The following is a 22,770-nucleotide window of genomic DNA, read 5'->3' as shown; positions in this document are numbered from 1 at the left end:
AGTGGCTGGCCTTACCCGCATCTTATCCATGATGGCATTGGTACCCAGGATGTTGTACTTCTTGGAAGGGTTGGAGGCTGCATGTTTGATGGCCCATGTGGTCTTGCCAGCAGCAGGCAGGCCCACCATCATCAGAATCTGCAAGAACAAGACAGGGAAGGTGTTGCGGCATGGTGGTATGGCACCACTTGGCTCGGTGGTGACTGTGAGTGTGACTCTGGACCTCTGAGCTGTGGCTGCCTCTACAAAGCGGAAGCAATAATAGCATCTACCTCACAGTACTGGTATCGGGATTCAAAAAGATCAGGCTTGTCAGACTCTGAGCACAGTGCCTGGGACAGGGTGAGCATTAAGTCAAGTGCTGGCCAGGCACGGTAGCTCACGCCTATAATCCCAGGACTTTCGGGGAAAAACAAAAACAAAAACAAAAAACCAAGTGCTGTCATCATTAGCATTTATAGTATTTTGTTTTTTTGAGACAGGGTCTCACTCTATTGCCCAGGCTGGCGTGTAATGGCCCAATTACAGCTCACTGCAGCCTTGAACTCCCAGGCTCAAGCAATCCTTCTACATCAGCCTCCAGAGTAGCTAGAACTACAGACACAAACCATCACACCCAGCTAATCTTTTTCTCTCTTTTTTTGGTAGAAATGAGAGTCTCCTTATGTTGCCCAGACTGGTCTCAAACTCCTATACTCAAGGGATCCTCCTCCCTTCTTGGCCTCCCAAAGTGCTGGAATTATAGGCATTTGCCACCAAACCCAGCCCATTTACAGGATTATGTGACCCATTCCCCACCCCCTGCAATAGCCCAGGGAAGGCTGTGTACTGGGACTGGCCCCATGGAGTGGGGAGAAGTGGTACAACTTTCTTTAAGCATGAAATAGGAACAGAGCTGCACACACAAGGACATGAATTGTATCTAATCAGTACATTTAGAATTTGGTAAACACAGATGCATCTTAAATGCCTGACTAGGGGGGAACGGCGAGTTTGTAAGGCCATTAAGAATGACGTTCATTCCCTTGAAGGATTTTTAAAAAAGAAAAAATGATGTTCAAAGAGAGGTTTTTATGTGATGGGATAAAGCTCACAAAATAATGTGAAGTGAAAAGGGCAGGTTATCATAATGCTTATACCATAGAATCTCAATGATAAATGTTTGTGAGCATAAAACAGGCACTTAGACATTAAAAAGAACAGATGAACTCCAAAACTCTGCAAGTAAACTTATTTGTAGATGATGGCATTATGAAAATTTAAATTTTTTACTTCTTAATTTTCTAGAACAAGCATAAATAACTTACACATACAAGAAAAATATTGTTTTAAGAAAAAAGACACTAGTATAGCTCTTGGAATCAAATCTTCCCAAAGGCCATTTATCTTTTGATAGCTCTGGGTGAGAGGTGGAACTTACTCAACCTCCTTCAAGAACACTCGGTGGGCCAGGCTCAGTGGCTAAAAAAGTTAGCCCGGCATGGTGGCATGTACCTGTGGTCCCAGCTACTCGAGAAGCTGAGGTGGGAGGATCACTTGAGCCTGGAAGGTCAAGGCTGCAGTAAGCCGTGATCGCACCACTGCACTCCAGCCTGGGTGACAGAGCGAGACCCTGTCTCTAAAGAAAAAAAAAGAACACTTGGTGGCACAGTGCACTCCCCAAGAAGCGCCTAGTGTCCTTTTCTGCTGTAAGAAAAGCCTCCTTTTCCCCTATTCTGGCCTCACTTAAGAAGAAGATGGAATCTTTCTGAGATTTAGGTAGCCTCTCCGACTTCAACTTAGGTCACACCAACACCCCTTACCTCACACTCAGAGCAGCTTTTCAGCTCTGAGTCCAACCCTGAGGAGCTGGGACAAAGTGGCCACTTGCCCCAAGGCTACTCTCGCAGCAAGTCTGTGTGTGTGTGTGTGTGTCTCCTCTGTCTTGGCAGCAAGGTGGCCACCAATACATTCTGGCCCCACTCACCTCACATTCTGCCTTGCTCTTTGGTCCAACGGTGCCCCGGATACGCTCACTAAGGGGAAGGTGCTGGATGAAGGTAAACCCCGGGAGGACAGAACAGTAGGGCTCTGCTCTCTGTCCGAAGTTGAACTCCACTGCGCAATTCTTCACCAGGACATGAGGATAGAGGGCCTGACCCCCCAAGGCTTCCTTCTGGATTCGGAAAGCAATGCCCATCCACTTTCCATTCTTGGTAAAAGACAGTTCCACGTCATTTCCACATTCAAAATCCTAGGAGAAAAAGCCAAAGGAATATGATTGCCAACTCTCGCCATAGGCACTAGGAGTCACACGTGAGGACAGTAGATGCAGGGAGGAGATTGTGGACAGCTTTCCAGATTGAAGTGCATCCTTCCCCAACATACAGGTAAGCTGGGCAGCATCAGTGAACATCTCAGAGAATGTCCAGCCCAAAGTCCTCCTTGCCTAAGACCCCAAAGTTGGTGGATATGAAGCAAGTAAGCAAGAGTTTTTTGTTTTTTTTTTTTTTGAGACAGGGTCTCACCCTGTCCCCCAGGCCGAGTGCAGTGGCACAGCTAGGGCTCACCGCAACCTCAAACTTCCAGGTTCAAGCAATCCTCCCACCTCAGCCTCCTGAGTAGCTGGGACTACAGGCATGTTCCACACCTGGCTAATTTTTAAATTTTTTTGTAGAGACAGGGTCTTGTTATGTTGCCCAGGCTGGTCTTGAAATCCTGGACTCAAGTGATCTTCCCACCTTGGCCTGCCAAACTGTTGGAATTATAGGCTTGAGCCACGGCACCTGTCCTAAAGCAGGTAATTTTAAGAAGCTCCAAGTATTTGAGTCTTGTGCCTAGACTGAGATGAAGACGAAGGAAAAGGTGATCCAGTCCTGTCCTGAAAACTGATGAGGAGACAGGTGCAGTGGCTCACGCCTATAATCCCATCACTTTGGGCGGCCAAGGCAGGAGGATGCTTGAGGCCAGGAGTTCAAGTACAGCCTGGGTAACATAAAGAGACCCCATCTCTACAAAAACAAACAAAAGAAACCCAGAAAGCGCAGTCTATGAATATAACAGATGAAGGAAAGTCACAGCAGGGCCTTTTCGAACTGAGTTCAGCTTGTTCAACATGTTCCCTGAGTTCGTACTCTTTCTGATACATATGTCTGCATAATCTGGGACCGACAGAGCTTAGCGACCAGTGGGGAATGAGACAAGGACACTCTATCATAATTCAGTAAGATGACCTACCTAGAAGCAAGTTTCTGAGGTTTCTCAGTTGCTTGTATATAAGCCTAGCAGTGACAGAACATAAGGTCAGATTGGCTGAGGCATAAAAGATGAGGGGGAAGTAATTCAGGAACAGCTGAAGAGCCACGCAGGGACCACATTCATTTATTCTGTAACAACTACTTATTGAATTGCTAAAGTTAGTAATTAAGATCCCCCCCCTCTTTTTGTTGAGACGGAATTTCACTCTTGTTGCCCAGGCTGGAGTGCAATGGCGCAATCTCGGCCCACCACAACCTCCGCCTCCCGGGTTCAAGCGATTCTCCTGCCTCAACCTCCAGAGTAACTGGGATTACAGGCATGTGCCACCACGCCCGGCTAATTTTGTATTTTTAGTAGACGCGGTTTCTCCATGTTGGTCAGGCTGGTCTCGAACTCCTGACCTCAGGTGATCCACCCGCCTCAGCCTCCCAAAGTGCTGGGATTACAGGTGTGAGCCACTGCGCCTAGCTTATGATCCCATTTTAGAAGGTGGATGGCTTCAGTTCTACCATTTACTAACTTGTGGCCTTGGTTAAGTTATTTCATCTTGTTTCCTTATCAAAAAAAGGGGGGCGGGGTAATAATATTTTATACAGCCTATGTTTATTCTAACTGTTAAATGGGCTAGCACATTTAATACACAGTGAGCACACAAGGAATGTGAGCTATCACTGCAAGATGTCAGGCACTGTGCTAGAAATAAGGGGCTGGGACTGAAGTGGTGGGAGGGGACACGGCCTACCTCGGCACGTGAGGGACTCTAATTTACCGCAGGAATTTGAACTTGATGCTGGTGGCAGAGCAGAGTGTCTGACTTATTTTGAATAGAGGAGCAGCCTGCTCAAAACTGTGTTTTGGAAACATTGCTTTGGCTGCAGGATACGAGAGGCTCTTTTTTTTCTTAGTGTTTTTTTGCCTTTTTAAAACTTATATTTTTAAAATGTTTGTTAAATATTTTTCTAAATGCCCATCTCAGAGAAGAAAAGGCTCAAAACTTGAGATTAGATAGCAGACTGAAGCAAAATACAAGGTTCGCTTTCTGATATGAAAGTATAATTTCTTTCTCTATTCAGGTGACCACCTTGGGAACTGCCCTTCAAGAAGCGACAGAAGCACCCTCCCTTGAGGAGCTTCCTCATTAACCTCCTCAGTGCTCACAGGGCACAGCTCTGTGTCAGAGGCCCTCATGCCTGTTCATCTCTAAGCATGCACCCACGTCAAGACCATGGAGAGCGGCTGGATGTGGTGGTTCACGCCTGTAATCCCAGCACTTTGGGAGGCCAAGGCGGGCAGATCATGAGGTCAAGAGATCAAGACCATCTTGGCCAACATGGTGAAACTCCGTCTCTACTAAACATACAAAAATTAGCTAGGCATGGTGGCGAGTGCCTGTAATCCCAGCTACTCAGGAGGCTGAGGCAGGAGAATCACTTGAACTAGGGAGTTGGAGGTTGCAGTGAGCCGAGATCGTGTCACAGCACTCCAGCTGGGCAACAGCAAGACTCCTTCTCAAAAAAAAAAAAAAAAAAAGACCATGGAGAGCAGGTTTGACTGTGGGTGTTAGTTAGCCTTCCTTATGGCCACCAGCTTCACTATAGGAACTTCCCATAATGCACAGAAACCGGCGCCCTCAACCAACCCATCTACCACCAACAGAGCCATCTGTCCAAAAGGCAAGTGGAGTTGTGTTGTTGTTCCTGCTGAAACACTCCTGTGTCAGTCCCAGGCCTAAAGACCCAAACTCCTGAAGCCTGGCATAATTCAGAGCCTGCCATTTTTATAGCCTGGTGTCTCACACCTCTTTCTGTTGTCCCTAGGCTCTAAGTATCATACTCTTTATGGTTTGCTGAAATGGGTTATTCTGTTCTCCACTTGGAAGGCTGTTTTACCTTTTTGTTTTGCAAATTGAGGACTTGATATTTGACACCAATGTCCTCCCCTCTTGTTCCAGGAGACCAATGATTTTTACACCCCCACCAACTCCTCACCCTGAGCCTTTTTAAAGTTGTGGTATCTTCTGAACAAAGAAAACTATATAAGGAATCTTAAGACTGGATGCAGAGATGTTCTGGTTGAAGCAAGAGTCAAGGCCTAGAGTTCCATACTGCCACATACCAAAAGAACCTCATACTCTGAAAGAACAGACTTTGGCAAACACTGTCACACAGTGACAAGTTAAATTACTGCAACCTGTTTGGAGTGTAGTCTTGGTGGTAGCTATCAAAATTTAAAAATATACCTTTGACTTAGAATCTAACTTTCAAGAAGGAATACAACTACATTCCCACAAGAATGCAAAATTCTATGTGCAAAATGCTCATGCCAACACGGAAAATGTGCTCCAATGGGGAAGTAGGAGTGGCTAAATTGCACAGGAGATCCATATGTGGGGCTACAAAAAGATCTCCAAGTTACTCCAGTAAATGGAAAAAAGACAAGCCGCATTATCTGTTCCAGGAAACAATTTCACAGCCACTAACAGGAAGACGGGCTAAATTAAAGCAGGGTACCCAAACCCCTGCATCAGAATACTAGACAGCCATTACAGCCACTAAACACAAAACTGCAAAAGTAACGACATGTCCACCAAAGGGAGGGACTAGGTTAAATCAATTATGGTACAGTCATACAATGACTACAGACAATATAAAAGTACAAAGAAGCTCTCTTGGTAGTACTATAAAAAGATCCCCACCAAGGCCGGGCATGGTGGCTCACGCTTGTAATCTCAGCACTTTGGGAGGCCAAGGAGGGCAGATCACCTGAGGTCGGGAGTTCGAGACCAGCCTGACCAACATGGTGAAACCCTGTCTCTACTAAAACTACAAAATTAGCCGGGCATGCTGGCGCATGCCTGTAATCCCAGCACTTGGGAGGCTGAGGCAGAAAAATCACTTGAATCTGGGAGGCAGAGGTTGTGGTGAGCCAAGATCATGCCATTGCACTCCAGCCTGGGCAACAAGAGCAAAACTCTGTGTCAAAAAAATTAAATAAATAAAAAGACCCCCAAGACATACAAGTTAAAAAAAAAAAAAAAAAAAAAGATGAAACCCCGAGTACCAGTGGGTTCACATGCTGGGGAGGGTATATGTGAAAAATGGGTGGGGCGGGGGGGGTGGTGGGTGTCTAAAGAAGACTTTACACTGTATCCCCTTTTACATTCCTCGATTTTTTTTTGGAAACCCTATTCCTGAAAAAAATCAATTCACAATAATTAACTATTAAGAAACAACTTTAACTGAGCTGGATCTATATATTGTCTGTGTGGACAGGGAAAGATGGCCAAGATTTACTCTTCAATGGGAAAAAAATGCAAGGTTTAAAACCAAACAATTTGTAGAGTATGAGCACAGTTTTCATTTTTAAAATGTTTTACTGAAAACATATTGAGGGCCGGGCGCAGTGGCTGACACGTGTAATCCCAGCACTTTGGGAGGCTGAGGCGGGTGGATCACCTGAGGTCAGGAGTTCGAGACCAGCCTGGCCAACATGGTGAAACCCCGACTCTACTAAAAATACAAAAATTAGCCAGGTGTGGTGGCGCGTACCTGTAGTCCCAGCTACTTGGGCGGCTGAGGCTGGAGAATCGTTTGAACCTGGGAGGTGGAGGTTGTGGTGAGCTGAGATTGCGCCACTGCACTCCAGATTGGGTGACAGAGCGAAACTCTGTCTCAAAAACAAAAACAAAAAGATACTGAGATCCTGAAATGCAAAAAAAGGCTGAGAAACTGTTTCAGGCTAAAGGAAACTAAAGACACATGGCAAGAGAATGCAATATGATCCCAGGCCAGATCAGATCCTGAACTAGAAACTCAACTGGACAAAAGAATATTGTTGGGACAAGTGACAAAATTTGAATGCGCAGTAGATAATAGCATTATATCAAGTTTTAAATTTAATAACTTTACTGTCATTAATATCTTTACTCTTAAGAATCATCCAGGTGTGGTGGCTCACACCTGTAATCCTAGCACTTTGGGAGGCCGAGGTGGGCGGATCACGAAGTCAGGAGTTTGAGACTAGCCTGACCAACATGGTGAACCCTGTCTCTACTAAAAATACAAAAATTAGCTAGATGTCGTGGTGTGCACCTGTGATCCCAGCTACTTGGGAGGCTGAGGCAAAAAAATCACTTGAACCTGGGAGGCAGAACTTGCAGTGAGCGGAGATCACGCCACTGCACTCCAGCCTGGGCGACAGAACAAGACTCCGTCTCAAAAAGAGTACACACCGACTGGGCGCGGTGGCTCACATCTATAATCCCAGCACTTTGGGAGGCTGAGGCGGGCGGATCATCTGAGGTCAGGAGTTCGAGACCAGCCTGGCCAACATGGTGAAACCCTGTCTCTACTAAAAAATACAAAAATTAGCCAGGCATGGTGGCAGGCGCCTTAATCCCAGCTACTTGGGAGGCAGAGGCAGGAAAATCGTTTGAACCCGGGGAGGCGGAGGTTGCAGTGAGCCGAGATAAAGCCATTGCACTCAAACCTGGGGGACAAGGGTGAGACTTCTCTCAAAAAAAAAAAAAAAAAAGAGTACACACCGAGCCTGGCACAGTGCCGTGCACCTGCAGTCTCAGCTACTAGGTTGGGGTGGATGGCTTGAGCCCAGTTCTGGGCTGTAGTGCACTATGCCAATCGGCTGTCCACACTAAGTTCGGCATTGATATGGTGACCTCCTGGGAGTTAAGAGACCATCAGGTTGCCTAAGGAGGGGTGAACTAGCCAAGGTGGGAAACAAAGCAAGTCAAAACTCTCATGCTGATCAGAAGAGGGATCACTGCCTGTGAAAATGCAGCAAGACCCGGTCTCATTTATTAAAAAAAAAGAAAAGAAGGAATACAGACCAAAGTAATGAAGACATGATGTATGCAACCTCCTCTCAAATGGGTCAGATGAAAACACAGCTGACCCTTAGCAACACTGGCTTCAAGCTGGGCAGGTCCACTTACATGTGTACTTTTTTCATTCAATATACTGAAAATATTTGTGGACACTTGCAACAATTTGAAAAAACTCTCAGATCCCTATGACTAGAAATACTGAAAAAAAATAATAAGGAAAAGTTAGGTATCTCATATGAGTGCATAAAAATTGTAGACACTAGCCTATGTGTTAATTGACTGTTTATGTTATCAGTAGGCTATTTTTTTTTTTTCTCACCTCAGTCTCCTGAGTAGCTGGGACCACAGGCGTGTGCCACTAGGCCCAGCTAATTTTTATTTCTATTTTTGGTAAAGACAGGGTTTCCTTATGTTGCCCAGGCTGGTCTTCAACTTCTGGGCTCAAGTGATCCACCCAGCTTGGCCTCCCAAAGTGCTGGGATTACAGGCGTGAGCCACTGCGCTCAGCCAGTAGTTAAGTTTTTGGGAGTCAAAAACTATACGTGGATTTTTGACTGCATGGGGGTTGGTGCCCCTAATCCCTGCAAAGTTCAAGGGTCAGCCCATTGTTTAGGGACAAATAAACCACTTTGACCCCTTCTGTACTAAACTCATGGGGTTCTTGGTGGCATTCTCCAATATCAAAAGAATTTTAAAAGGGAACCACATATTGGAAAGGTATTTCCTAACTTCAGAAACAAAGCATCAATGGAACCAATCTAGAAAAAGGATTTTCATCATCCACACCTTCTTGTTGTACAACCAAATGACTGGCAACTGGTGTTGAGGATTTAGGGTTTGAGAGTTACCAGCTTTATAAGTAACAACAGTCCTGATCATCAATCTGACAGAATTTGCTGGGCGTGGTGTCTCCGGCCTATAATCCCAGAACTTTGGGAGGTCAAAGAGGGCGGATTGCTTGAGCTCACGAGTTTGGCGAAACCCCACCTCTACAAAAATTACAAATTATTAGCTAGGTGTGGTGGCGCAAGTATGTAATCCCAGGTACTTGGGTCGCTGAGGTAGAATAGCTTGAACCGGGGAGGCGGGGGCTGCAGTGAGCTGAGATCATACCACTGCACTTGGCATTAAAAATCTGTTCAGGCAGATATCCCTTCTCTTCAATTATACCTTAATGATGCCTGGGAACTTGTCTGTTGCCTCTTCGTTGGCAGAAGCTGCCTTTCCTGTTAAGAATTTTTAAGCCAAACCTCTTTCTAAAGTTATTAAACCATCCTTTGCTGGCATTAAATTCAGCAGCTTTAGATCTTTCCCCTTTCTTTTGCTTTATGTTGTCATATATAATGACTTCACTTTTTCTTGAATTATAGCCTATAGGTATGCTTTTTTTTTTTTTTTTTTTTTTGAGACAGAGTCTTGCTCTGTTGCCCAGGCGGGAGTACAGTGGCGCAATCGTGGCTTACTGCAAGCTCCGCCTCCCAGGTTCACGCCATTCTCCTGCCTCCGCCTCCCGAGTAGCTGGGACTACAGGCGCTGGCCACCACGCCTGGCTAATTTTTGTATTTTTAGTAGAGACGGGGTTTCACTGTGTTAGCCAGGATGGTCTTGATCTCCTGACCTCGTGATCTGCCCTCCTTGGCCTCCCAAAGTGCTGGGATTACAGGCGTGAGCCACCGTGCCCGGCAGGTATGCCTTTCTTATAGCAACCCTGTACCTACACAAAAGCTGCAGTTTTATTTATTTATTTTGAGACAGAGTCTCATTCTGTCATCCAGGTTGGAGTGCAGTGGGGCAATCATAACCCACTGCAGCCTCCAGGGCTCAAGCGATCCTCAGCCTCCTGAGTATCTGGGACTACAGGCGTGCATCACCAACCCAGTTAATTTTTATGTTTATAAAATATTAAAAGTTTGTTTTCACCATGATGCCCAAGCTGGTCTTGAACTCCTGGGCTCAAGCGATCTGCCCACCTTGGCCTCCCAAAGTGCTGAGACTACAAGTGTGAGTCACAGTGTCCGGCCTTGCATTTTCAATATATGATAAAAAGTGCAGGGATTTAGCACCTGCTAGCACAGTAGTGATGGCTTCGGGAATTTTTTCTTTTTTTCGTTTACAGTGGTCCTTATGCTGGATTAATCTTGAAATGGCAGGCAACTACAGCTGCAGACCTCAATCTATAGTGCATATCAAGCAATTCAAGTTTTTCTTGTAATACCATAACTTTTTTCTGCTTCTGAGCAACACTTCCAGCATCACTAGTGGCACTTTGTATGGATCCCATGGTGTTACTCAAGGCTTATGATATTGCAGTAACATGATTAAAAAATACACAAGAATTGCGAGATCACTTTTTACTGTGATACACAATTTACTGAAAAGAACTGCTCACGTGAAGATGTATGACACACAGTGTTTTAAGTAGAAACTTGCAACAATTGAGCTCACCATAATAGCAATAGGAGGTGGCTTCAAAATTATTACACTATGTGCTGGTTAATTTTATGCAGTTGGCTGGGCTTGGTGGCTCACACCTGTAATCCCAGGACTTTCGCAGGCCGAGGTGGGCAGATCACTTGAAGTTAGGAGTTCAAGACCAGCTTGGCCAACACGGTGAAACCCCATCTCTACTAAAAATACAAAAATTAGGCCAGGTGCAGTGGCTCACACTTGGTAATCCCAGCACTTTGGGAGGCCGAGGCGGGTGGATCACCTAAGGTCAGGAGTTCAAGACCAGCCTAGCCAACACGGCGAAACCCCATCTCTACTAAAAATACAAAAATTAGCCAGGCATGGTGGCGTGCACCTGTAATCCCAGCTACTCAGGAGGCTAAGGCAGGAGAATCACTTGAACCCAGGAAGCGGAGGTTGCAGTGAGCCGAGATTGCGCCACCGTGCTCCAGCCTAGGCAACAAAGTAAGACTCCGTCTCAAAACAAAACAAACAAAAAACAAAAATTAGCCAGGCGTGGTGGTGCACACCTGTAATCCCAGCTATTCGGGTGGCTGAGGCACAAGAATCACTTGAACCCCGGAGGCGGAGGTTGCAGTGAGTCGAGATCGCGCCACGAGACTCCAGCCTGGGTGACAGAGAAAAGAATCTGTCTTCAAAAAATAAAAATAAAAACAGTTATGATTTAATACTGTAGTTTGTTTACATTTCTCTCAACTGTGAATGGTACCATGTAGAGTCTGTTTGTGTGCACAAGTTTTGATAAGTTTTAACTTTTTGTAATAGATTTGTGGATATTTTATGCTAGTAAATGATGAAACAGACTAGCACCTACTTATATTTTATGCATTCATGACATGCTTAACTTTTTCTTAATCTTACCGATATTTCTAGGCTATGTCTGTTGTTTCAAATTGTTGCAAATCTCCAAAGAAGTTTCCAATATATTTATTGAAAAAAATATGCACATAAGTGAACCAGTGCAATTCAAACACGTTGTTGAAGAGTTAACTCTCTATGTGTATGTACACCATAAACATGAAAATGGTAAAGCAAATGTGGCAAATGTTAGAATCTGGATAAGGCCCTGTGAGAATTCTTTATTCTCAAGCTTTTCCAAGTTTGAATTTATCTCAAAGTTAAAAAAGAAGAAGGGGCCGGGCGTGGTGGTTCACACCTGTAATCCCAGCACTTTGCGAGGCCGAGGCGGGCAGATCATCTGAGGTCGGGAGTTCGAGACCAGCCTGACCAACATGGAGAAACCCCGTCTCTACTAAAAATACAAAATTAGTTGGGTGTAGTGGTGCATGCCTGCAATCTCAGCTACTCAGGGGGCTGAGGCAGGAGAATCGCTTGAACCCAGGAGGCGGAGATTGTGGTGAGCCGAGATCACACCATTGCTCTCCAGCCTGGGCAACAAGAGCGAAAAACTCATCTCAAAAATAAATAAATAAATAAAAAAGAAGAAGGAAGAGTACATGTGTACAAATATGAAGGAAGGCAAAAGAATAAGCTTCAGAGGATGAATCCATCCAGGTGGTCACTTCCTCTGGGGCCTTACGGCACATTTTACAAACATCTCTTATAACTCCTAATGTTAACAGTATTAAGTGGTATTTACTGAGCACTTACTGTGTGTCAGGCATTATTATAAGTGCTTTTAATGGATTAACTTAATGACTCCACACAAAATTCTGAGGTAGGTGCAAAGATTCTCATTTAGAGGGAACTGAAAAACAAGAAGGGTAAATTGCCCAGGGCTTGAATGGAAGAACATAACTGGGTCCAGGGAGTCCAGCCCAGAGCTGACAGCCATACTGCACAGCAAGGTGACTGCTGGTCACTGTTCTCAAAGACTGAAGTATGGCAGCAACAGCTGTTCTGTTTTGCATCATCTCTACTCTTCCAGAAGGCAGTGCATTGTAGGAAGCCTGGCTCAACCAATGTGAGATGAAGAAAGGGAGAAGTTTTGGGATAAGATGATGCCAACATGGGGCAAGAGCCAATACCACTGCCTTCAGGAGCAGACAGGCTATTTCATAGCAATGAAAGATAAGAAATTCCTAGGTTTGTTTAGAAAATGTTACTCTGGTACCTAGGAATGGAGGAAGGCTATGCACACCTGAAGTCCCCAAACCTCTTCAGGGTGTCATCTGAAAACTTTGCACACAAGACCAGAGGAGATGGAATGACAGAATTTCCCACAAAATGACAGTAAACATTCCAGTCTGTCAAGCAGAGACAAAGAAGTATGGCGAGAGTGGCTGGATATGGGGCAGACAATGGATAGAGGTATCCTGAAAAAGAAGTCTGTAGCCCAACATCTGGTTCTGCCAACTCCCACAGGCTGCTAGCACTCACCGCAAAGCAGCCAATCACATCGTTCTCTGCAAACTTGTCTCCGTAGTTTTCAAACCGGCTATTGGTGGACTTCTTCCCAGTGCCTCCATAGCCATAGGAGAAAGGCTCTTCGCCTGATGGAAGAAATAGGCAAAGGCAGGTTAAACCTGCGATGGTCATAACAGCCTCAATGGCTGCCACATACTTTTATTTTTGAAGAAAAAAATCATTTTCTTTACTAGTTTTATTAATCAGATGCCTTTTTAAAATAGGGGTGGGGAAGGGTGAAAGGAAGCCCTTAATGATGTAGAACTTGGAGGGCTTGATGGGTTTCATTGTCCAGTCTGGGAGTAGGAGCTCAACTGAATTACTCTGCACAGAAGGGAGAATTTGAAAAGAAAGGGAGGAAGGAAGACAGGAGCTGGGATGGAGGAGAATGGCTGTATGCTGAGATGCAACCCTTCCTTGTGACACCCAATATTCAGTCCAGTCTACTCGTGGTAGAAATCAGTGAAGGGGCTGGATTTTGCTCCTGGAGACCATGAGGACTGACCCCTGGGAAAGGTACTAGACTTCCTCAGGCTACAGAACTGGGTGCTGAAGTGATATGACTGAGAGATCCCAAGGGCTCTGGCTGACACCTGAGTTAGAGATTCCGGGCAGAACCCAAAGAGTATGCTGTTAGAAAAGCAGGGGCCGACAAGCATGAATGCCAGGGCTGGTTCTGCTACAAACCAGCTATGTGACCCTGGATATGGTGCTTGACCCTTCTGGGCTGTTTCCCCATCCCTATCAACTGCCACCACCTACATCTCAAAACGGAGACAGAGATAAGATGAGATGACTTATGAGTCTTAAATAAAAAGTGCTAACACATATGGAAATGAAAACTGTATACTTTTTTTTTTTTTGGTGCTAACATATCTACCTTTTTGAGGAGGTACCAATTTATGGGGTACATGTGCAATTCTGTTACATGCACAGATTGCATAGTGGTCAAGCTTTTAGGGTGTTCATCACCTAAAAAATGTGCATCGTACCCATTAACCAATTTCTCATCCTCCTCCCCCTTGTTACCCCCTAACACTTCTGAGTCTCCATTATCTATTATTCCACTCTCTAAGTCCGTGTGAACACATTTTTTAAACAAACACTTGTGAGTGAGAATATCATCTATTTTTAAAGATTAGTCTTAAGTGGTCAGGCAATTATGGACCAGGATAATGGCTCAAGTGTTAAAACAGCAAAAATTTGCAATAAATTTAAATGAGCTACAGAAGGGGACTTGTTAAATAATGCAACTATAAAATGGAAAATTATGCAGTAGTCAAAAAGCTGCAGTTATTTACAAAAATATGCCCATCATACATTAAAACAAGGCTATACAAAGTAGTATTAGTGTGATCCAGTTTGAAGATGTACAAAAAAATAAATGTCCAGAAGACTACAAATGGAATGTTAACATTGGTTAGTTTATCTCACAGGTTTAGGAAGGATTTTCATTTTTCCCTTTCTGTATGGCCTGAATTCTTATACGCAACACATATTATTTTCATAATTGGAACATTCGTATGATCATAAACGGAAGGCAGGAGGTGTCAGCATTGGTCAGAATAATCAGTCACTTGGGACCAGAAGGTCATTGAAGCCTGGGGACCCGCAAAATTCAAAACCTTTCAGTAGGCAGCCCCTGCCCCTCTCCCAACTAGCCCTGGCCTCACTGGTCTCTGCTCCCCTTTTTCCTCTAGGTTAGGCTCTGGACAGAAAATACAGACAGAACTTAATGGAGCTTGGGAACTTATTTGCAGCTTGGTTTAAGGGCAGGAGACACTGATCCTTTTTACAGAAAGGGAATAGATTCCTAAAGAGAATTTTGGACCCTCTCCTAAAAGATGAAGGATAAGAATTGATTCTTCACAGAAAAGTTGTTTCATGACCATAGTCCTCTCAGTTGAATACAGCATGACAGAGACAGTGGCATATACCTAATCCTTGTACCTGTTCCACTTCAGCCTAGTTCTATTCTAAGTCTGACGCTGGAAAAGGAAGCTTAGGAGCCTTGAAAATCCAAGGGTAGGGACCGTCACTCTATTCTCTGGACTGCATAGCTGACCCCTCCTTACCTAGCTGGGTGCTGCAGGAGTCCAGGGACCAGCCGATACGGACCACGTGGGGGTCAGGCTCTGTAGATGGAAGGTGCTTCACGGAGATTTCCTCATTGATCTGAGGAAAGAGGACAAAAGGGCTCAGGGTTGCTTCTCTGGAGGCCATAGGTTATGAGCCAATATAGGAGGGAAGCATATCAGGCATTAAAAAATAGCAATGGCTTTTCTTGCTGGAGAAGAAGCGTTTAAGCAGCTCTGAAAAGCCTGTTGAACCGAATCGAAGCCAGGGCCTCCAAAGGGATCAGTAGAGTACAGGGCCACAGAGACAGGCATTTCAAAATACAGTTATGTTTTAGTTTGAGACTCTTGTAACATCTAGTAGAAAGATAAACTGTTACAGTGTCTTTAGAGGGCAATCTATAAGTCTCTATCAAAACTGTAAATGACTGGGGATGGTGACTCACACCTGTAATCCCAACACTTTGGGAGGCCAAGGCAGGAGGATGGCTTGAGGCCAGGAGTTAGGAACCAGCCTGGCCAACATAGCAAGACCCCATCTTTACAAAAACATTAAAAGAAAAAAACAACAAAACCCCATAAATGCACATGCTCTATAACTCAGCATCCTATAGATACACTAATATGTGGACAAGTATGTCTATGTATGTGTGAATGTATTTGTATATGCAACATTCTGTGCAGCATTGGATGTATATATGTGCACATATATATATATTTTTTAACATCAGAAAAAATATCAATAAGGCACTGATTATGGTATATCCATGCCACAAAATATGATGCAACAGTTAAAAAGAGCAAAGTAGGCCTGGCACGGTGGCTCAAGCCTGTAATCCCAGCACTTTGGGAGGCCAAGGTGGGTGGATCACCTGAGGTCAGGAGTTCGAGACCAGCCTGGCCAACATGATGAAACCCCGTCTCTACTAAAAATACAAAAAATTAGGCATGCGTGGCGTCATGCACCTGTAATCCCAGCTACTCGGGAGGCTGAGGCAGGAGAATCGCTTGAACCCGGGAGGGAGACGTTGCAGTAAGCAGAGATTGCGCCACTGTATTCTAGCTTGGGTAACAAGTGAAACTCCGTCAACAAAACAAAACAAACAAAACAAACAAACAAACAAACAAAAAACAAGGAGCAAAGCAGTACATTGGGCTAATGTACTGCTATGGAAAAATGTCCAAGATACAGTATTAAGTTAAAAAAAAAAAAAAAGCCTTCTGACTTAACTTCGTATTAAAAGACTAGACTGCCAAATATCCGTATCTACCTGTGGCCTCACTGGCTTTTCAGACACACATTTTAAAATCTCTGAAATCAGGATCCATTTTACAATAAATGTGATGAGAAAGCACTGTGTATGCTGGGTGCGGCAGCTCACGCCTGTAATCCCAGCACTTTGGGAGGCCAAGGCAGGCGGATCACCTGAGCTCAGGAGTTCAAGCCCAGCCTGATCAACATGGAGAAACCCCATCTCTACTAAAAATACAAAAATTAGCCGGGCAGGGTGGCACATGCCTGTAATCCCAGCTACTGGGGAGGCTGAGGCAGGATAATTGCTTGAACCCGGGAAGCAGAGGTTGCAGTGAGCCGAGATCGCGCCACTGCACTCCAGCCTGGACAACAAGAGTGAAACTCCATCTCAAAAACAAAAACAAAAACAAACAAAAAAAAAGAAAACACTGCGTAGTTTATTTTGTTGCAGTGTTTCTCTATGAGAGGTACATAAAATAATGCGCAACTTACATCAATGGTGTCGTGGTCAATAAAATATAACCCTCTGTGTTTCAGCTTCTACCTCTAAAAACTGGGGCTAACAGTACCTGTTTCCAGATGGTACTGTGAGGATTAATGGAGATAATCCATGTAAAGAGCTTGGTGCTGTATCTTGTGCATGCAAAGAGCTCTATACTTATTAGCTATCATCAGTAAGTTTGGATACACAAACCACAGGTAAGAAATTGTTAACACAGAAGTTCCCTCCAGGGAGTAGGATGGTAGGACAGGAACTGAGAGGACATGAGAATAACCTGTTGTTTTTTTTTTGTTTTTTTTTTTTTTTTTTTGAGACAGAGTCTCACTCTGTCACCCAGGCTGGAGTGCAGTGGCGTGATCTCGGCTCACTGCAACCTCTGCCTCTTGGGTTCAAGCAATTCTCTGCCTCAGCCTCCTGAATAGCTAGGATTGCAGGCACCCGCCACCATGCCCAGCTAATTTTTTTGTATTTTTAGTAGACAGGGTTTCACCATCTTGGCCAGTTTGGTATTGAACTCCTGACCTTGTGATCCACCTGCCTTGGCCTCCCAAAGTGCTGGGATTACAGGCGAAAGCCACCACAACTGGCAAGAATAACCTGTTTTATCCTGTACTCTTCTGTGCTGTCTGAACTTTTGTTAAACATGAGCATGTATTATTTTCATAAACATAACTTGACATGGAACTGTGGAGAGATGACAGCAGAGGCTGGCCTAAGCTGGCAGTTCTTTGCCCTGTTCTCCCTCTGGCCTCCCTTTAATAAGTGACATCTGAGTCTATTCTTTCTAGATCACTTTTCTTCCAAACAACTTCTTTTCTCAGTTCTACAAACATGTCATCACTACACTGGTTGACTACATAATACCTGGGTCAAATCTCACCAAGGAAATATCTGCTTGATGAAGCAATCCATGGTTGGCCTGCTTTTCTGATATGATATTTAGCAATGATGTAGTTCTCTTGAGTTCATCACAGTTTTGTCCGCTTGGACATGGTATTGCACAATCCAATCTCTTTTGCAGTTGCAGCTCTGACCAAGGTGGCTGGTATCAGGATATTACAATGGATGGACTTCTCTGTCCCTTCCCCTTCTCTTGCTCCTACTCACCTTCATCTCGAAGCATACACGGCCCCTTCTGACCCCATAGCTGGCACGGGCTCCTGACCACAGGTATGCAAAGCCCTCAATTGTGAGCGGATAGCCACTACTCCGATCTCGGGCCACCTTGAAGTGGAGGTCGCAGTTATCTGTGAAGGAAAATGCCCACAGTTGGCTGATGTTTTTATTTTGTTTTGTTTTCTTGAGACGGAGTTTCACTCTTTTTGCCCAGGCTGGAGTGCAATGGTGCGATCTTGGCTCACTGCAACCTCCGCCTCCCGGGTTCAAGTGATTCTCTTGCCTCAGCCTCCTGAGTAGCTGGGATTACAGGAATGCACCACCACACCTGACTAATTTTGTATTTTTTAGTAGAGATAGGGTTTCTCCATGTTGGCCAGGCTGGTCTTGAACTCCCGACCTCAGGTGATCCACCTGCCTCGGCCTCCCAAACTGCTGGGATTACAGGCGTGAGCCACCACGCCCGGCCTGGCTGATGTTTTAGAAGTCCTAAGAAAGAAGCAGGCAGAGGGAACTTCCCCAAGTGCTGACCAGGAGTACACAGTGAACACATCATGGGGGCAGTTTCAAAAGGAACTAGCACACCCCCAACCTCTCTCCCTTTGAGTAGGGAGGATGTGCAGTACTGCAAATTGGCCTGTATGACCTCAGAGAGGAACTGGGGTTCTTTATCTGGTGGGATCCAAGGATGGGGCTTCAGGGGTATCCTCAGAAATTGTCAACACATGTCTTTGGTGGGGATGTGTATTTGCTAGGGATAGGGTCCATATCCTCAGCAGTTTCAAATTAATTTTTTTTTTTGAGACAAGGTCTCACTTTGTCACCCAGGCTGGAGTACGGAGGCATGATCTCGGCTCACTGCAACTTCTGTTCTCCTGCGCTTAAGCCATCCTCCCACCACAGCCTCCTGAGCAGCTGGGACTACAGGGATATGCCACCATGCCAGGGTGATTTTTATATTTTTCGTAGACAGGGTTTCGCCATGTTACCCAGGCTCAAACTAGTTTTTAGAATACAAAAAGGTTAATCACCACCACCATATATTCCTACCGCCCTCTGTGGTAATTCTATCAATTTGGGAACCGGACTTCTGTTTCCAATAGCTATACAGGGATCTGACTCTGATCCACATCTGCCACCCAGGAACCAATGCCCAGGTGCCCCATAGGCTCCTAATTCCTTTCATGGGCCTAGGACTCTCCTACTGTTGCTCTTACCCTTCTCAATATTCTCAATATTCAAGGAGCCAGTCATGCCTCCAAGAAAGCCTTTCCTGACCATCCCTCCCATGAGGCGCTCTCCTTTCTCTGAAGGCTGACCGTCATGATCTGTACATTTGCATTTCATCTAGACGCTGCCTCATGAACCACTGCCACCCAACACTTTTTAAACAATGTTTACCTCTACTCTGGGTAGATTTTGTTTTCGAGAGCTTGTGATATTACAGATTGTGTATATTTTTATCTCTTACTAAAGCATGTAGCCAGTGCTTTATAAACAGAAGCTTCTGTAGAAATAGATGAATAAATTGCTGCTTATCTTCTGCTCTGTTGAGAAGTGCAGTGTTCTCAGACCTGATTGGGCTTCTGGGTGCACGTAAAAATTTAGATTCATAGGCTCGACCACTTAGACTCTGACTAGGAGGTCTGAGCGAAAGGACCTTTATAATAATTCCTCCAAATGCTCAGATGCACAGTGAAGGTGAAAGCCACTTATCCAGTGGAAAGAAAACTGAACTGGAGGACAGACAGCAGGGCGGGCCAGGTTAGTGCCTCACAGGACACAGTGGCATTGGTTTCACCAGGAACATGAGCAGCTGATGGAAACGGGAACTGGTTGTCAAAGAGTTAAGTTTCCCCAGCTGCACTCAGATTCCCTTCCTGATTAGATGACAACCCCTGTGTGTACAGGGCGGTTCAGGGTTTTCCAGATTGCTCCTATATCCACTGAGGAGTCTCCCTGAAAATCCTCTGAGGTTAGTATGGCAGATTTACTCCTTCCTGAAGGGAAGCTCAGAGAAGTAGAATGACTTGCCCAAGGTCCCACTGCTAGAGTTGGGAGTAGGTCTTTTGCCTCCAAACCAGTACTCTTGCTCCAGAGCTAAGCTGTGTCTCACATGTGGACTAACAATGTCTTTGGACGGTGCCCGGCAGGGATTCTGGTGAAGGTCAAGACCACAATTTCCCCATACTGACTATAAGGCAGAATTAGATGCACACTCCAGACTTACAGGTGTCAATAGCAACAAGGGTATCATCAAAGTCATCTTCATCCTCTTCAGCAGGAGGCTGAGGAGAGCGGCCCCTGTATTAGAAACAGGGGTTAAGTCATACAAGAACAATGGATGAGCACAAAGGAAAGAAAATGAATGTTCTGCTGTAATCTATGAGTGGCCTCCAGACTGCTTCCTGAATCTCCATTTCCTTCCACAGAGGTGGGCAAAAGAACTCTGAAACCCTACATCCTTGCAAGGAGAGCAATGACCGTCAACTCCTACGGTGGAGACAGGGATTGGAGAAGGCATGCTCTGCTGAAGGAGGGCATCAGAATCATTTAGGGAACTTTTTCACTCTTTTTTTACACCCAAAGATTCTGATCCATACCCTCTGCATGTTGACAACCACTTCCACACTGATCTCTATTACTGTTTGGAGGCTGTGGTATCCCAAAAGGGTGCTGGCCAGGAAGGGGAATGTGCAAGAGCCTATATAAATCCCAATAATTACTATCTATCCATGTACCAGGCTTCTTAAAATCCTACATCTGTAAGAATTTGAGATGACCCATTTTTTTCAGTGTCCTAAATTATAAACGATATTCATTTTCCTACCAAAACACTAAAAAAGGGACTTAACACTGTTGGTTTCTGCTGTACAGGAACAAGGAAGAAGGGTAGAAAGGTAGAATCTAACACTCAGGGTCCTGCCTGGACAGTCTGGGTGGTCGCAGTGCACTGCATGCACAGATGGGGAGCCCATGCCCATTTGGCTGCTGACTCTCCCAGCAGCAGGCTTCCCTCTGGTGGAGGGCCCCTCTGGCCTCGCCAGGCCAGGGCTAACATGGATGAGCTGTGCTCATCACATGTTAAGTCCATTCTAGGAAACTTTCCCTGCCAGCCCAGGATCAGAGCGAGTGTTCTTCCTTCGCTCTCCATCAGTAAGTAGCTTCCAGGCTTCTGCTCTGTGGGAGGCAGTGGAAGAACCCCATATAAGGTGGGATCCATGTCCTAACTTAAATCATAGCCTGTGAGATCCAGGCCCTGTCTCAGACAGTAACAAGCTAGTTAGAAGGTGGACTCCGCCAGATAGGAAATAGACTGTCAGATGACTAGTCCAGATGAGTACAGTGGCCATTCCTAGTTTTCATAATTGCAAAAGGCTTCAGACAGGAACTGAAGGAAGGAAGGAGGGAAGGGAAGGACTTGGCCTGGAGGGAAAGGAGGGAAGGGCTTGTTAGGGAAGGGAAATGACCAAAGCAGAGGCTGCTCCCTCTTCTGAACTCCTGAAACTCACCTGCATCCTGACTACTCACCTCAGAGGTTGTGGCTTACTAGTGTATGTGTCTGAGTCCCCATACTGGAACAACAGAAGGCAAAACCCACTGTCCATCTGTATGTTGCTAGTGTCCAGCCCAAGAGTAGGCACTTCGTGACAGCACTATGAGAACTGACTGAATGAGTGGATGAATGGGAAGAGGATGTGTGTTTGGGAGTAGTGTTAGGAAACAGATCTTTCTTTCATTATGGGTATCAAGCAGCTGACTGCAGGGGCAGTAAGGCAAAGGACAGAACAGGCAGGCTGGCATCTCACGCGTGAAAGTCTAAGATATTTAGAAGTTACCCTGCAGGTAAGAAGGGAGGAACTGGGGGAAGGACCAAAAGTTTAGGAAAGCTGAATCTGGTAGCAAGTACGGGAAGGGACAGGAAGAGTGTGAAAGCAGAGGGAATCTTTACTCAGCCCCTCTAGGTTAGTGCAAATGTCCCCAGCAAGCACGAGGCTATGGATATAGAGACCTACCAGAGCAAGGGTGACTGCTGCCTCATACACCCACCTCCTATCCTCTCGGTGCTCAAAGTACCCCCGTCCCCGGTTTTCTTCATAAGGCCTCTTTCGACTCTGGAATTGCTGCCTGTCTGGCTTGAGTTGAGAAGCTTCAGGCGGGAGGAAGCTGGTGGGTGCTCCTTGCTTCATCTCTGTCTTCATTTCTATTGTCAAGACAAATTCAGATGGTCAAGACACTCGCAAGCTCCCCAGCTATCACTTTTCTGGTCCCTTTTCCCTTGAGAGATGTGAGCAGGATCCTCACTACAATGATGAAGGGCTGGGCACAGGCAGCTTGCTGAGTTCAACAGAAGCCTGCTGAGCCAGCCAAGAAGGCCATACTGGAGAACAGGGTTAGGATCTGAGATGCCATGACCCTAAATTCTCCAATTTCTCTTCCCAAAGAACCTCTCTGCCTTAGTTCTTACAAAGCTTCTTCAGTCTGGCAAGGGAGGGGGAAGAGGATGAATTCAACAGGGTACTGTGGTCCTGCAGCTAACTCTACGGGCTTTAGTTACCCTACCAAAAGAGGCCAGAATCACTCCGGTTAAGCCATCCCATAGGTGCAATAACCTCTTTAAGTCACACCATTAACAGAAAGTCAGGATGGGATACCGTGCTGTGGACCACGGGTAAGTCCTAGTCTCAGGCAGACTCCAGGAATCAGTGCCTAACCAAGAGCAAACCACAGATGTGGGCTACCTTCATTTCTCCCATAGCATTAATCCCTGATGCTGAAGCTCATTCACATCTACTCATTTCTGCATTCAACCCCAGACTATTTTGGATCACTCCCCAGCTTTGACATGTGGACCACATCTCTCAGAAAAGTCTCCTGGTTCTCTAGGGCTGGGATGGTGCTCAGC

General features: G+C 45.4%; 1 protein-coding gene across 9 annotated transcripts in view; it reads right to left on the bottom strand.

Moving 5' to 3' along the window:
* HNRNPUL1 (heterogeneous nuclear ribonucleoprotein U like 1) overlaps window positions 1–22,770 on the bottom strand; it is a 44,886-nt gene that overhangs the window by 13,155 nt on the left and 8,961 nt on the right. For all 9 annotated transcript variants that reach the window (XM_019015138.3, XM_019015136.4, XM_019015127.4 and 6 more), the window contains exons 3-9: window positions 21,915–22,068; window positions 20,095–20,168; window positions 17,856–17,995; window positions 14,992–15,091; window positions 12,890–13,002; window positions 1,967–2,233; window positions 16–138 (exon numbers count right to left, since the gene is read on the bottom strand). In XM_019015138.3, coding sequence (XP_018870683.1) covers window positions 16–138; window positions 1,967–2,233; window positions 12,890–13,002; window positions 14,992–15,091; window positions 17,856–17,995; window positions 20,095–20,168; window positions 21,915–22,068 — 971 coding nt within the window. The remainder of the gene's footprint in view (window positions 1–15; window positions 139–1,966; window positions 2,234–12,889; window positions 13,003–14,991; window positions 15,092–17,855; window positions 17,996–20,094; window positions 20,169–21,914; window positions 22,069–22,770) is intronic.

The sequence above is a fragment of the Gorilla gorilla genome, chromosome 20 (assembly GCF_029281585.2).
Source record: "Gorilla gorilla gorilla isolate KB3781 chromosome 20, NHGRI_mGorGor1-v2.1_pri, whole genome shotgun sequence".
Classification (NCBI taxonomy): Eukaryota; Metazoa; Chordata; class Mammalia; order Primates; family Hominidae; genus Gorilla; species Gorilla gorilla.
This window is presented reverse-complemented; position numbering and strand designations above follow the sequence as displayed.